Source organism: Oncorhynchus kisutch, linkage group LG8, assembly GCF_002021735.2.
Source record: "Oncorhynchus kisutch isolate 150728-3 linkage group LG8, Okis_V2, whole genome shotgun sequence".
Classification (NCBI taxonomy): Eukaryota; Metazoa; Chordata; class Actinopteri; order Salmoniformes; family Salmonidae; genus Oncorhynchus; species Oncorhynchus kisutch.
Genome location: NC_034181.2, coordinates 48631650 through 48644947, shown reverse-complemented (window position 1 = coordinate 48644947; position 13298 = coordinate 48631650). Strand labels below are relative to the sequence as shown.

At 42.8% G+C, this 13298-nt stretch overlaps 1 protein-coding gene across 1 annotated transcript in view; it reads left to right on the top strand.

The window, feature by feature from the left end:
• mapk8ip1b (mitogen-activated protein kinase 8 interacting protein 1b) overlaps positions 1-13298 on the top strand; it is a 118781-nt gene that overhangs the window by 70502 nt on the left and 34981 nt on the right. The window contains exons 4-5 of the mRNA XM_031830478.1: positions 4100-4181; positions 5462-6565. Of these exons, the coding sequence (XP_031686338.1) occupies positions 4100-4181; positions 5462-6565 (1186 nt within the window). The remainder of the gene's footprint in view (positions 1-4099; positions 4182-5461; positions 6566-13298) is intronic.

The window sequence follows — 13298 nt, the reverse complement described above, 5'->3', positions numbered from 1 at the left end:
GTGATGATGCTGAGGACCTGGTGCACATAATGATGGTGCCCGGACCAGTAGTTAGTAGACCGGCCATTTTGAGCGCCTCAGATGGGGAGCGGGAGTACGTGTGACAGTACCCACCCACCCTGACTCGCGGCTCCAGCTGCAGGACGACGCCGGCCAGGAGGGCGAGGAGATGGAAACACCGGAAGATGTTGGGGTCCAAGATGTCGGTCACCGGGACACAACAGTGCTCCTCTGGACCGTGCCCCTCCCAGTCCACCAGGTACTGAAGCTGACCCCCAGGACGTTGGGAGTCCAATAGGGACCTAGGAGGGAAACATGAAAAGAAGGTGAGATCCAGTAGTTGGTGGGGAGTTGTAACAGATATGTTACTTTGTTGACCCTCCAGAGGACCTTGAAGGGCCCCACAAACTGGGGCTCAGCTTCCAGCAAGACAGGCAGAGCAGGAGGTTCCTTGGTGGAGAGCCAGACACGATCACCAGGGAGGAACATGGAAGCCTCACTGCGGTGACAATCCACTTGCTCCTACTCATTAATCACCAGCTGGGTATTCTGTGTGCTTCTTGTTTTATTTCTGCTGGAGCATCATGTGGGCAGCATTCAAAATTTCCTCTGTGCCGGAACCACTCGTTCCCCTGCAGGGGCTTTGGTCAGGCTCGGGGTCCACGGGGCCAGGACCAGCTAATATCCCAGGACGCACTGGAAGGGAGTGTTATTTATTTTTGTTTTGGAGGTGATGTTTGGTCCGAGTGTCAGAACCAGAGCTACCTGGGAAGCCTTAGTCGGTTTGTCAGATTCCCATGCCTCTGCGGGTTCGATGGGTTCCCCTGCCTAAGCTGGCTCGACAGATTTCCATAGGCTTCCATGCCTCAGCTGGGTTTGACAGGCTCCCATGCCTCAGCAGGGTTCGATATGCTCCCATGCTTCAGCTAGGTGAACAGGTGCCTGAACCTGGGAGGTCTCATCAGGCTCTCACACCTCAGCCGGTTTGTCAGGTTTCGGTGCCTTAGCGGAGGCAACCGGTCTGCTCCTGATCCCTGGGAAGCCAAACGCACGGGGAGGGGGGGGGGGGGGGGGGGTATTGTCAAGTGTGCTCTCTCTCCGGCGCTCTAGGCCCCCATGCTCCGGCACCTCAGCTGGATCGACAGGTTCCCGCACCTTAGCATAGGTGACGGTCTACTCCTGATCATCATCTTGGTCGGCGTCCTGCGGCTCGAGCCGCATGTCGGGGAGGGGGTACTGTCACTTGTGCTCCCTCTCTGGCCTCTAGGTCACCAGACTGCTCGTTATGACGCACACCGGTCACCATCGTTACACGCATTATGACACTCACCAGGACTCCAACACCTCCTTGATTACCTCCTTGATTACCTACCCTATATATATATATATCACCAGGACTCCAACACCTCCTTGATCACCTCCTTGATTACCTACCCTATATATATATATATATATATATATATATGTATATATATATATATATATATATATATATATATATATGTATATATATGTATATATATGTATATATATATATATATATATATATATATATATATATATATATATATATATATATATATATATATATATGGTAGATAATCAAGGAGGTAATCAAGGAGATGTTGGAGTCCTGGTGAGTGTCATAATGCTCAAAAAAATTAAGGGAACACTAAAATAACACATCCTAGATCTGAATGAATGAAATATTCTTATTAAATCGTTTTTTCTTTACATAGTTGAATGTGCCGACAACAAAATCACACAAAATTGATCAATGGAAATCAAATTTATCAACCCATAGAGGTCTGGATTTGGAGTCACACTCAAAATTAAAGTGGAAAACCATACTACAGGCTGATCCAACTTTGATGTAATGTCCTTAAAACAAGTCAAAATGAGGCTCAGTAGTGTGTGTGGCCTCCAAGTGCCTGTATGACCTCCCTACAATGCCTGGGCATGCTCCTGATGAGGTGGCGGATGGTCTCCTGAGGGATCTCCTCCCAGACCTGGACTAAAGCATCCGCCAACTCCTGGACAGTCTGTGGTGCAACGTTGGTGGATGGAGCGAGACATGTCCTAGATGTGCTCAATTGGATTCAGGTCTGGGGAACGGGAGGACCAGTCCATAGCATCAATGCCTTCCTCTTACAGGAACTGCTGACTCACTCCAGCCACATGAGGTCTAGCATTGTCTTGCATTAGGAGGAACCCAGGGCCAACCACACCAGCATATGGTCTCACAAGGGGTCTGAGGATCTCATCTCGGTACCTAATGGCAGTCAGGATACCTCTTGGAGGGCTGTGCGGCCCCCCAAAGAAATGCCACCCCACACCATGACTGACCCACCGCCAAACCGGTCATGCTGGAGGATGTTGCAGGCAGCAGAACGTTCTCCATGGCGTCTCCAGACTGTCACGTCTGTCACATGTGCTCAGTGTGAACCTGCTTTCATCTGTGAAGAGCACAGGGTGCCAGTGGCCAATTTGCCAATCTTGGTGTTCTCTGGCAAATGCCAAACGTCCTGCACGGTGTTGGGCTGTAAGGTCCTGCACGGTGTTGGGCTCAGGTAGTGCAGCTCATCCAGGATGAGCTGCACTACCTGAGCAACTTGTGTGGGTTGTAGACTCCATCTCATGCTACCACTAGAGTGAAATAACCGCCAGCATTCAAAAGTGACCAAAACATCAGCCAGGTAGCATAGGAACTGAGAAGTGGTCTGTGGTCCCCACCTGCAGAACCACTCCTTTATTGGGGGTGTCTTGCTAACTGCCTATAATTTCCACCCGTTATCTATTCCATTTGCACAACAGCATGTGAAATGTATTGTCAATCAGTGTTGCTTCCTAAGTGGACAGTTTGATTTCACAGAAGTGTGATTGACCTGGAGTTACATTGTGTTGTTTAAGTGTTCCCTTTATTTTTTTGAGCAGTGTATATCTCACTCCCTTTGGTTCCTTACCCAGGCGTCATTGTTTCTGTTTCATGTCTGTGCTTTGTTCATTTTTGTATTGTTTTCATTTATTTATTAATTTATTCCCTCCCTGAACTTGCTTCCCGATGTTACATGCAGTCTCCTCCATTCCTCTCAATCACCTGACCCATGCCCACACCTGTTCACCTTCACTATTGCCAGGCATCCTACTTGTCCGGCTACACACAGATTCCAATAATCTTTCTATATATAGCCATAATGTGACATTTGAAATGTCTATTCCTTTGGAACTTTTGTGAGTAAATGTTTATTTTTGTTAATCTATTTCACTGGCTTTGGCAATGTAAACATTATCAAGGCACAAGGTGAGACCCAAATGCAGACACAGGAGGCAGATGGTTGGAGTCTTACAATGTTTATTAAAAACCAGATCAGAGTCCAGGAGGAACAGAGTGGCAGACAGGTTCATGGTCAAGGCAGGCAAGTCCAGAAATAGGCAAGGGTCAAAACCAGGAGGACTATAAAAAGAAGAATGCAAACGGCAGGAGAACGGGGAAAACGCTGGTCGACATGGAAACATACAAGACGAACTGGCACAGAGAGACAGGGATAAATACACTGGGGAAAACAAGCGACACCTGGAGCGGGTGGAGACAATAACGAGGACAGGTGAAACTGATCAGGGTGTGACAAACATGTTTTCCATGGCAATAAAACCCTTTGAATTGAATTGAGAAAGAGACAAATTCAGAGACAGAGACATAGATATTCAGAACATTCTACCCCAAACCAGAGAAGTGAGAGAAGTGGGGGTTCTGCCTGTATGACAGGGGAGCTGTTGGCCCCCATCCTACAGTATCAGCCCCCAGGCTTCTAAAAACAATCCCCCTCTGTGAATGTGGGTGTGTTTCACAAGCTTGGAAAAGGGACTACGGGTCCCTTTAAATGCACACCAAGGAGCGCAGACAAAATAATCCCTGGTCATTCAACATAATAAAAGCTTTGTGTATATGAGAGTGAGTGAGAGAGAGAGAAAGAGATTGTGCGCATTGACTTTGTGCATCCAAATCTCTCACATTTTTCCGTGTCATTCTCTCTCGCTTCATCTCCCCATCTTTTTTTACCATTCTCTCTTGAATTGTATCTCTTTTTCCCGCTCTCAGGACACATTAAACAACAACTCATTTGGTAAGAAGTACAGCTGGCAGGAGAAGGTCTCGCGCTCATCCTCCCCCCTCAAAACAGGTGAGCTGCTTTACAGGAGACTGCTGGCTCATACCACCAGTTTAATCTTTTAGGGGGTTGCTGATTTTGCTGATTTAGTAGATATAATTAGGCAACACAGCAATGACTGCAGAATCAACTACTGCCACTAAAACTATATGCATATTTCCTATTATCCATTGTAACATTGTCCAATTTTTGGGGGGATGACTTTCAGTGGCTCATTTAGCGTCAGTGACAGTGACAATGCCAGTGTAGCTTAGGCTAGCCATATTGAACAGTCTGCTGTGGCTAGCAGCCCAGGGCTACTACAGGTCATACATAGAATGGCCTCTCTGAACTATATTTAAAACTAGCAGAGTGTGTTGAGTTACAGACTAGCACCGCCAATTCAGATGTTAAAAAGATGAACGATGCTGCACAACTATTTAGCCTCTATTAGCCTAGCTGTCACTAAATGTCTATGGAAAGAAAGGATAACAGAATGAAATAAAAAATTGTTTACTTTTTATTCTTGGAACACATAGGGCTAGTAGAAACAAACCACTATTTTGAAGTTACATCTGTCTCTCTAATATATAACCGTATCTGCTTTAGGTCCACTAGTCCCAATATGGTTTTGTGCTTTATATTGCAGTTTCCTTGATCAGATATCTCTTGAAAATATATTTCTCCATTCCAATGGCACTTCCTGGTAAAATAATATATATTGGCCAACTACATACACTCTGGGATGCATTTGTCTCCTTATAATGACCATATCTGTTGTGTTCATTGCTTCCCACCCCAAGTCATTAGTAATGGTTGTAATTATAAATTAATTTATAAAAAGCTTTAAATACATTGCTCTCAAAGTGTGTATTAGTGTCCTCTGATAGCAGTGACAGCATGGTGAATAGCTAGTATCCCTGCAAGGCTCTAATGGTTTTGACAGTGGATTATGACAATCACATTCTATTTGCTGCCCACTGAATATGATGAGTAATGGGGAATTAGCATGGATTCCAGTGTTACCTAACCAACTAGACATTTCAGAATTTGTGTGTGTTTGTCTGTGCATGTTGATCTGTATGTTATATGTGTACTGTATGTGAACTGCTGCATATGTTTCCATCTGGGTTTTTATCTATGTGCCCTTGTGTGTGTTTGTGTATTTTGTATGTTAATGTGCACATGTGTGTCTGTGTATGTGTGTCTGCATGTTTGCTTGTCTCTGTCTGTGCACCTGCATGTCTGTATGCCTGTATCTTTTTTGAATGTCTGTGTGTCTGCATATGCTTTGGTCTGTGTCTCTCCCCCAGGTGGGCTGACCTCTCCCCATGAGCACAGCTGTCTGAGAGACGAGGACAAGCTCCAGCAGGGAGGTGGGACAGAGACCAAGGACCGGGGCACATCCACTGACGCTCCCTGCAAACACAAACGCACCTTTGGACACACCCACAGTTCCACAGCGGGGACACGCTCCAAACTGCAGGAGAAGCCCCCAGCAACCCCGCCTCCGCAAAACTACACACCCGCACCTCTGGGCCCCTTAGGGAATGGCGAGGGGGGTACACACAGAGAGAAGATTCGCTATCACACAGACGTATGCCTAGAACCCACCGAGGAGATCTATCTGACTCCTGTGCATCGTTCCGAGCAGGACCGCCCATTCCTGTCCCAGCAGCCAGAGCACGGACGCATGTCAATCAGCTCTGACACAGAGGGCCCGCCCCCTTACCAGCCTCTGCCCGAGCAGACCAACCTCTGCATGTGTGAGGAGGTCGAGGTGTATGTGCCCCCTCCCTCCTACGCCTCCTGTGTGGATGCTCTCCTCACCCCTCCCTCTACTGTCCCCCCCACGGAACCCCCAGCCTTAACCCTGAACCTCAGCCTGAGGGAAGGAGGAGCAGGGGCGGTGGTGAGGGCAGGGGCAGGGGTGGAGTATGTAGATGCCGAGGATGAGACATTTGGGGGAGAGGGTGAGGCTGAGGATAAGAGGGTAAGGGATGTGGTAGGCAGGCGGTATTTGGGACGTGGCGGCTGTGGTGCCCCCCTGAGGAATTTAATGAGCTCAGAAGCAAGTGGTCTGTCTTACGACTCTGTGAAGTACACACTCGTCGTGGACGAGCACGCGCAGCTCGAACTGGTGAGTCTGCGGCAGTGTTACCAATGTTACAGCGACGACAGCGACTCTGCGACCGTCTACAACAACTGCATCTCGTCTCCGTATGAGTCGGCCATAGTGGAGGAGTATGAGGAGGAAGAGGAAGAGGAAGAAGAGAAAGAGGACGAGAAGGAGAGAGTGGGAATGGTGAGGAGAGAAGCCACTGCCTGTCTGTCAGAGGACTACACCCCAGAGGCGAACCTGCACTTCTCTAAGAGGTTCCTCAACATCTTCATGAACGGACGGTCACGATCCTCCAGTAGGTACCACCACTGAACCACAAGGACACCATCTTGTGTTCAGACACTGCAGTTTCTTACGTTAGGCTTAAAGGGCAACTCCATAATCTTTCAACCTCATTTTCATTATCTCCAGCACAACACCAGTGTCAACATTTGTGAAAATGGCACATTTCTACGTTTTGTAGAAACAAATATAAAGTTCAAAAGTTCTACCCGATGACGCCATCAAAAGTTACAACATTTGAGTCCTTAAGAGTCTATTGACTCACTCGTGTGTCAATCTAAGTAACATAATTAAACAAATCTCCATTAAAATCCTTCAGAGATATCTTTTTTTCACAGCCTATAACGTTGTCACATCATAGTCAACATAGCTACTAGAACTAACATGTTAGTAAACCTGCTACAATCATACAGTACAGTGTACAGTCAGCAGCAAGCAGTTTAGCAGTTACACTGGCGGGCCCCGGTGGCAAAAAAAATTATAAAACCAAAAGCTTACCTTGTAAGAGTTCCAGTGTTGGATAGTAATAGCCAGCTATCTAATATAGATCTTCTCTGTTAGACCAGGGTGTTTGACCAGGGTGTTTGAGTAGGCTTAACTAGCTAGCTGCGTTAGACTTAGTTAAGTAAGTGAAAGTGAAAAACATTATATCATGAAATATAGCTAGCTCTCTCTCTCTCTACTCCCTTCATTCTGGAATACATTAATTTGTTCAAAACTGTTCAACTATTGTCTTTCTCTCTCTTTGAGTCAACTACTCAACACATTTTATAGACTGCAATGCTAGCTAGCTGTAGCTTATGCTTTCAGTACTAGATTAATTCTCTGATTATTTGATTGGGTGGACAACATGTCAGTGCATGCTGCAAGAACTAGATTGGAGGTTGTCCTCCGGAAGTTGTCATATTTACGGTGTAAGTCTATGGAAGGGGGTGAGAACCAAGAGCCTCTAGGTTATGTATTGCAGTCAATGTATCCAGAGGAGGACAGAAGCTAGCTGTCCTCCAGCTACACTGTGGTGCTACCCTACAGAGTGCTACTGAGGCTACTGTAGACCTTCATTGCAAAACAGTGTGTATTAATAAATTATTTGGTGACGTGAATATATTTTGGATAGTTTTATCTGAAAAGGATAACTTTTTTCATGCATAAAAATGTGTCTGAAATTCACTGATGAGGAATCCCCTTCCTCCTCAGAGGGGTTTTAGTGGCAGGAGCCTTTTGCATCTGCGGTGGAAGGTGGCAGAACTTCTCAAGAAATCTTCTGTAGCTTCCGAACCGTCGTAGTATCCGTTTTGCTCTACAACATCCACAAGTGTCACGGAACTCGTCTAAATGTAACCCATATAAATGAATGGAAGTATGGCAGTAGTTTTGTGCAAACAAAAATAAGAGTTTAAATATGTGTCCAAAAAACACATATTTCCTGAGCTTTCTTATATCTCCTAGATAAAGGACAGACACTTCAAAATATTTTTTTCCATTTATGAATGTGTTATTCAAGGTGTTTCTATGGGCTATAGTAGTAAAGGCCAAATTCAATATTTTATCAAATAATTTTGTACGTATTTTTATACCTAAAGGAAGCCCAAAATTCAAAAGCTATATGATTCATGGTACGACCACCTTAAAACAATTCTATGTTAGCTTAGTAGACCCCTGGTGCTGGAGATGATTTTTACTCAGGACACTGTCATTCCTTATCATATAATATGAATGTAATTCAATGAAACGGCTCCCTTGAACTTGGATAAATATTTTAGCTTCTGCTCAAAAGATGCAGAGTACAGTATATCTTGTTTGCTTGGTTGCCTCAATAATCACATTTGCCAACACTAATTATACGCGAGTAAAGCGCCCCCCCCCCAAAAAAAAAGTGGCACAATTTCATAATGGTGTTATCTTTTAGTGTAGGCAAGTCAGTTAAGAACAAATTCATGTTGACAATGACAGCCTTCTGGGGAACAGTGGGTTAACTGACTTGGGCAGGATGACAGATTTTTACCTTGTCAGCTCAGGGATTTGTTCCAGCAACCTTTTGGTTACTGGCCCAATGCTCTAACCACTGGGCTACCTGCCACCCTGACACAAATATTAACATAATAAACCATCATATTGAAGTAAACTTGGAGTCACGCAATGATAGACTATGCTACTTACTACCACTATAGCGTTAAAAGGCTAATAAAATAACCATCATGATATTCATCATCAACGATTTATCGCAACAGTTGAAAAATGCCATGTAAACACAACACTTCTGCTTTTTATTCAGTACATGGAAATATCTTCTCATGGGCAGGTGGGACGGTAGCGTCCCACCTGTCAACATCCGGTGAAATTGCAGAGCGCGAAATTCAAACTATCATAAATACTTAACTTTCATAAAATCACAAGTGTAATACATCAAAATAAAGCTTAACATCTTGTTAATCCAGCCGCTGTGTCAGATTTCAAAAAGGCTTTACGGCGAACCATTCAATTTTCTGAGGACAGCGCCCTGCATACAAACACATGAAAAACATATTTCAACCAGGCAGGTGCGACACGAAAGTCAGAAATAGCGATATAAAAAATGCTTAACCTTTGATCTTCTTCTGTTGGCACTCCAAAAGGTCCCAGTTACATCACAAATTGACCTTTTTTTCGATAATGTCCTTCTTTATAACCACAAAAACTCAGTTTAGTTGGTGCACTTCAGTAAATAATCCACCCAGTTTCCCTCCATCAAAATGCATACAAAATTAATCCCAAACGTTACTAATAAACTTTTCAAACAATGTTTATAATCAAACCTTAGGTACCCTAATACATTAATAAATGATCATTTAAGAATCATTATTATAGAATCATCATTATTGTCTTTACCGGAGAAAAATACCAAAGAACGCGCTCTCTTCCACGAGCTTCGAAACACTACAGCCAAAATGGGAGCCACCTACAAAAACTACCATTTCTGGCTAATTTTTTCCAAAAACCAGCCTGAAACTCTTTCTAAAAATTGTTGACATCTAGTGGAAGCCCTAGGAACTGCAATCTGGGAGGACTTGGCCTTATAAAAATTGAAAAATAGTGGTAGGCTGAATTATTTTTTATTTTATTTTTTGGGGGGGGGGTTTGTCCTTGGGGTTTCGCCTGCCATATCAGTGCTGTTATATTCACAGACATATTTTGAACAGTTTCAGAAACTTTGGAGTGTTTTCTATCCAAATCTACCAATTACAGCAGGGTAACCTAGTGGTTAGAGCGGTGGACTAGTAACTGGAAGGTTGCAAGTTCAAACCCCCAAGCTGACAAAGTACAAATCTGTCATTCTGCCCCTGAACAGGCAGTTAACCCACTGTTCCTAGGCTGTCATTGAAAATAAGACTTTGTTCTTAACTGACTTGCCTAAATAAAGGTAAAACCAACATGCATATCCTAGCTTCTGGGCCTGAGTAACAGGCAGTTTACTTTGGGCACGCTTTTCATCCAGAAGTCAAAATACTGCCCCCTACCCAAGAGAGGATAAAGCCCCAAAACACTTTTTATGTGCACTATGTCATACATCATTTTATCCGCAACAATTCAGTCTGATAGAGACACACCTCAGGTGCGAAATCTGTCGCCAATTAGATGGAAGCCTAGCTCATGTCATATATTCAGGGAAGCATTACATTTCAAATAACAGCTGCATTCTGTGCATAAATTATCCTGAAAATCAGGGATGAATGACAACAATATTGCAAGTCACACCAATGTAAAATTCCCCTTAAAGTCAGCTGAGCTGCAGCTCTGGTTCTGCTAAATTTGTGAAATTGTGGACAATTAAATGTTTCTGCATCAGAACCACCATGAGATCACCATTAATTGAATTTCAGTATATTCAAAAATTTGATGCACCCAAATCCTATTTACAGTATTTTTTAATTTAAACTTTTTTTTAGGCTGGGTGGAGTCCCATTGAGACCAAGGTCTCTTTTCACCTGTTATGGCTGCTGTCCCCGTACAGGGACCAACATCAGGGGAAATTTCAGAGTAACAACTAAAAATACAATTTCGTAACATTAAACATTCTTGAAAATGCAAGTGTCTTACACCCTTCAAAAGATTAGAATCTTGGTAATCAAACTTGGTAATCCGCCATGACCGTTTTTAGACTTTCACATCTGAAGGTAAAATTATGACTTACATTCTGATATCTTGCTCTTATTTCTCTTCCTGAGTATCCCATTGATCAAATGAAGTGCCGTTTTCTTTGATAAAATCAATTTTTATAGCCTAAATCTAAACATTTGGTAAACTATTTGTGCCGGGAATTCCATCTCTATCATTTTTTTACGGAGCATTCGGCGTGATTCGCCCATGTATACAATCGTTTATATAGTCATGGTGGGTTTCAGTGCATTCCTCGGGATGTTCGCAACACAGTCAAACATCATTGTTTTTTTTGCAGGGAGAATTGACCGAAGTGAGCTGATTTGAAGACAACGATAAATGACTACCTGACGCACCAATAATTTTAGCAAAGCTTCATTGATTGACTATATTTCTGCCCAATGACCACTGATTTTCTTGAAATCTAGCTGGGTAGATAGCCAATGAGCTGAGGTAAACGCCAGTATGTAATGGTTTGGGGTTGGACCACAATTCCTTGGTTGTAATTGCACGCGCAGGGAACTACATTTTTGCCTTGACGATCAGAGCAGTTGCTGTAAGGCTTTTTACGCGCAGCTGTATTTCGGAAAGTTGTAGTTTCAACGATTCCATTGAAGATATCCTGGCGAATTACATCATGTAAAGCGAAGTCAAACTCTAAAGTAAAAGTGAAAGTGAGACAGATTTTTTGTTTCTGCATCTTGGAGTGTTATGATTCAAACTAACAGAGGAGCTGTTTCTGCAAGGACAGGACTTACTTCTCAACGGGTAAGTGCTAATGCCGTTTTATGAAATATAAAAATATATATATTATATATAAAAAAATAAAAATACAATTCTTTTTTTGCAATGAAATGTGTAGTTTGTTTGTGTGTGTGTGTGTGTGTTTTGGTTTGTTTGTGTGTGAGTGTGTGTATATATATATATATATATATATATATATATATATATATATATATATATATATATATACATACATACAACAATGGCCGGAGTTGAATGGAACACCTTAGTGACTGTGCCCTCTGCTCTATACAATCAATACATATCTGTTTATTTTATGTGATGATAAATGGCTCATACAATACAAATATTTTTTTAATGTTTCCTTTCACAGTGATAGCAACTCCGACTGGGAGGCCCCGGTGCCAAGCTGCTCGCTCTACCTGTGCCCCCAGTGGTGTTCATATGCCACAGTTCATTACTGCAGGCATGACTGTGCCTCAGGGCCTAAAGGGCACAGGCGTCGTTGTGTTCTGTGTCACATGAAATTCACCACTTGTTCAGTTTGCCTCTGCTTTACATCAGAAAGAGACTGCTATGGGACAGGGCACAGGCAGCAAAATATTGTGACGAGGATTTCCAAGGGGTGTACTGTTTTTTTTTCTATATTTATTTTCAAATATTTTTTTTACATTTTTTTTTTGTGTGTGTATTAGAATTGATTGTTGATGTGTTTTATATAGTTATTTGCACTGCTGTATATAGTTATAGGTCATTTCACCAATTCGGCCACTTGGGTACATTTGGGCAACTTGTGTGGGACACCTGGGTGACTTCATGCTAAATGTCATGTAGCTCAACCATTCCTGACGTTATCAGTCTGAAACTTTGCACACCTATAGTTGCCCTCTTGTGTTATCCATCAATATTATCTCCAGCATCCTATCTGACTGTGTGGCTATTCTAGTACATGTGAAAGATGATACTACAACAATAAAAAACAGAAAATGCATGCTCTTTCTTTCTCTTTTCTTCCACCAGATCTACTGTGTTATATTCTCCTACATTCAATTAACATTTACACAAACTGCAGAATGCTTCCATTCAAATGATACCAAGAATATGCATATCCTTGCCTCTGGGGCTGAGCTACAGGCAGTTAGATTTGGGTATGTCTTCAGGCGGAAATTGAGAACAAAGGGATGCAGCCATAACAGGTTTAAAAGGGAACTCTGAATGACGAACACATAGGCAATCTAGGCAGCATAGGAAATATACAGAGAAAATGCTGAACAAAACCATAAGAAACAACCACATTCCTCAGTGAAGAGGTCCTCAACCAACAATCTGAATTGCCCAAAAGACACCAATGCATCCAATTATGGAGTATTCTGAAGATTGTTCCATAAATGAGGTGCAAAGAAACTAAAAGCTGTTTTACTTCAATTTGGTTTAAGAAGGAATTTCAGAAGGAATTTCAAGACTGGGACCAGGTATGGTATCTCACATTTCTATAGGTTAGTAATGAGTTAGGTAATGCTGGAGTTTTTGCAAAACAGAATGCAATGTTTCAACCTATGCGTCGTCAGAGGCCCAGCCTACTTGTTGATAGAGAAAACCTGCCACCCCTGATAAAAAGAAGTGTGCTCTGGTAAACTGCATCTAACAGCATAAATAAAGTGCCAACTGCTTTCATGAAGATGATGTCACCATAGTATAGGACAGCTTCTTAGTTAACTCATTTATATGTTTTTTAAAAGACAACTTAATGCCCAAGCAGGGACACAATCAATGTGGGCACACTCCATGGTACAGATGTTTAAATATTTAGAGTCATTGTTGTGCGCTCTAGAAAACGACATGTACTATGTTTTTCCCGCATTTAA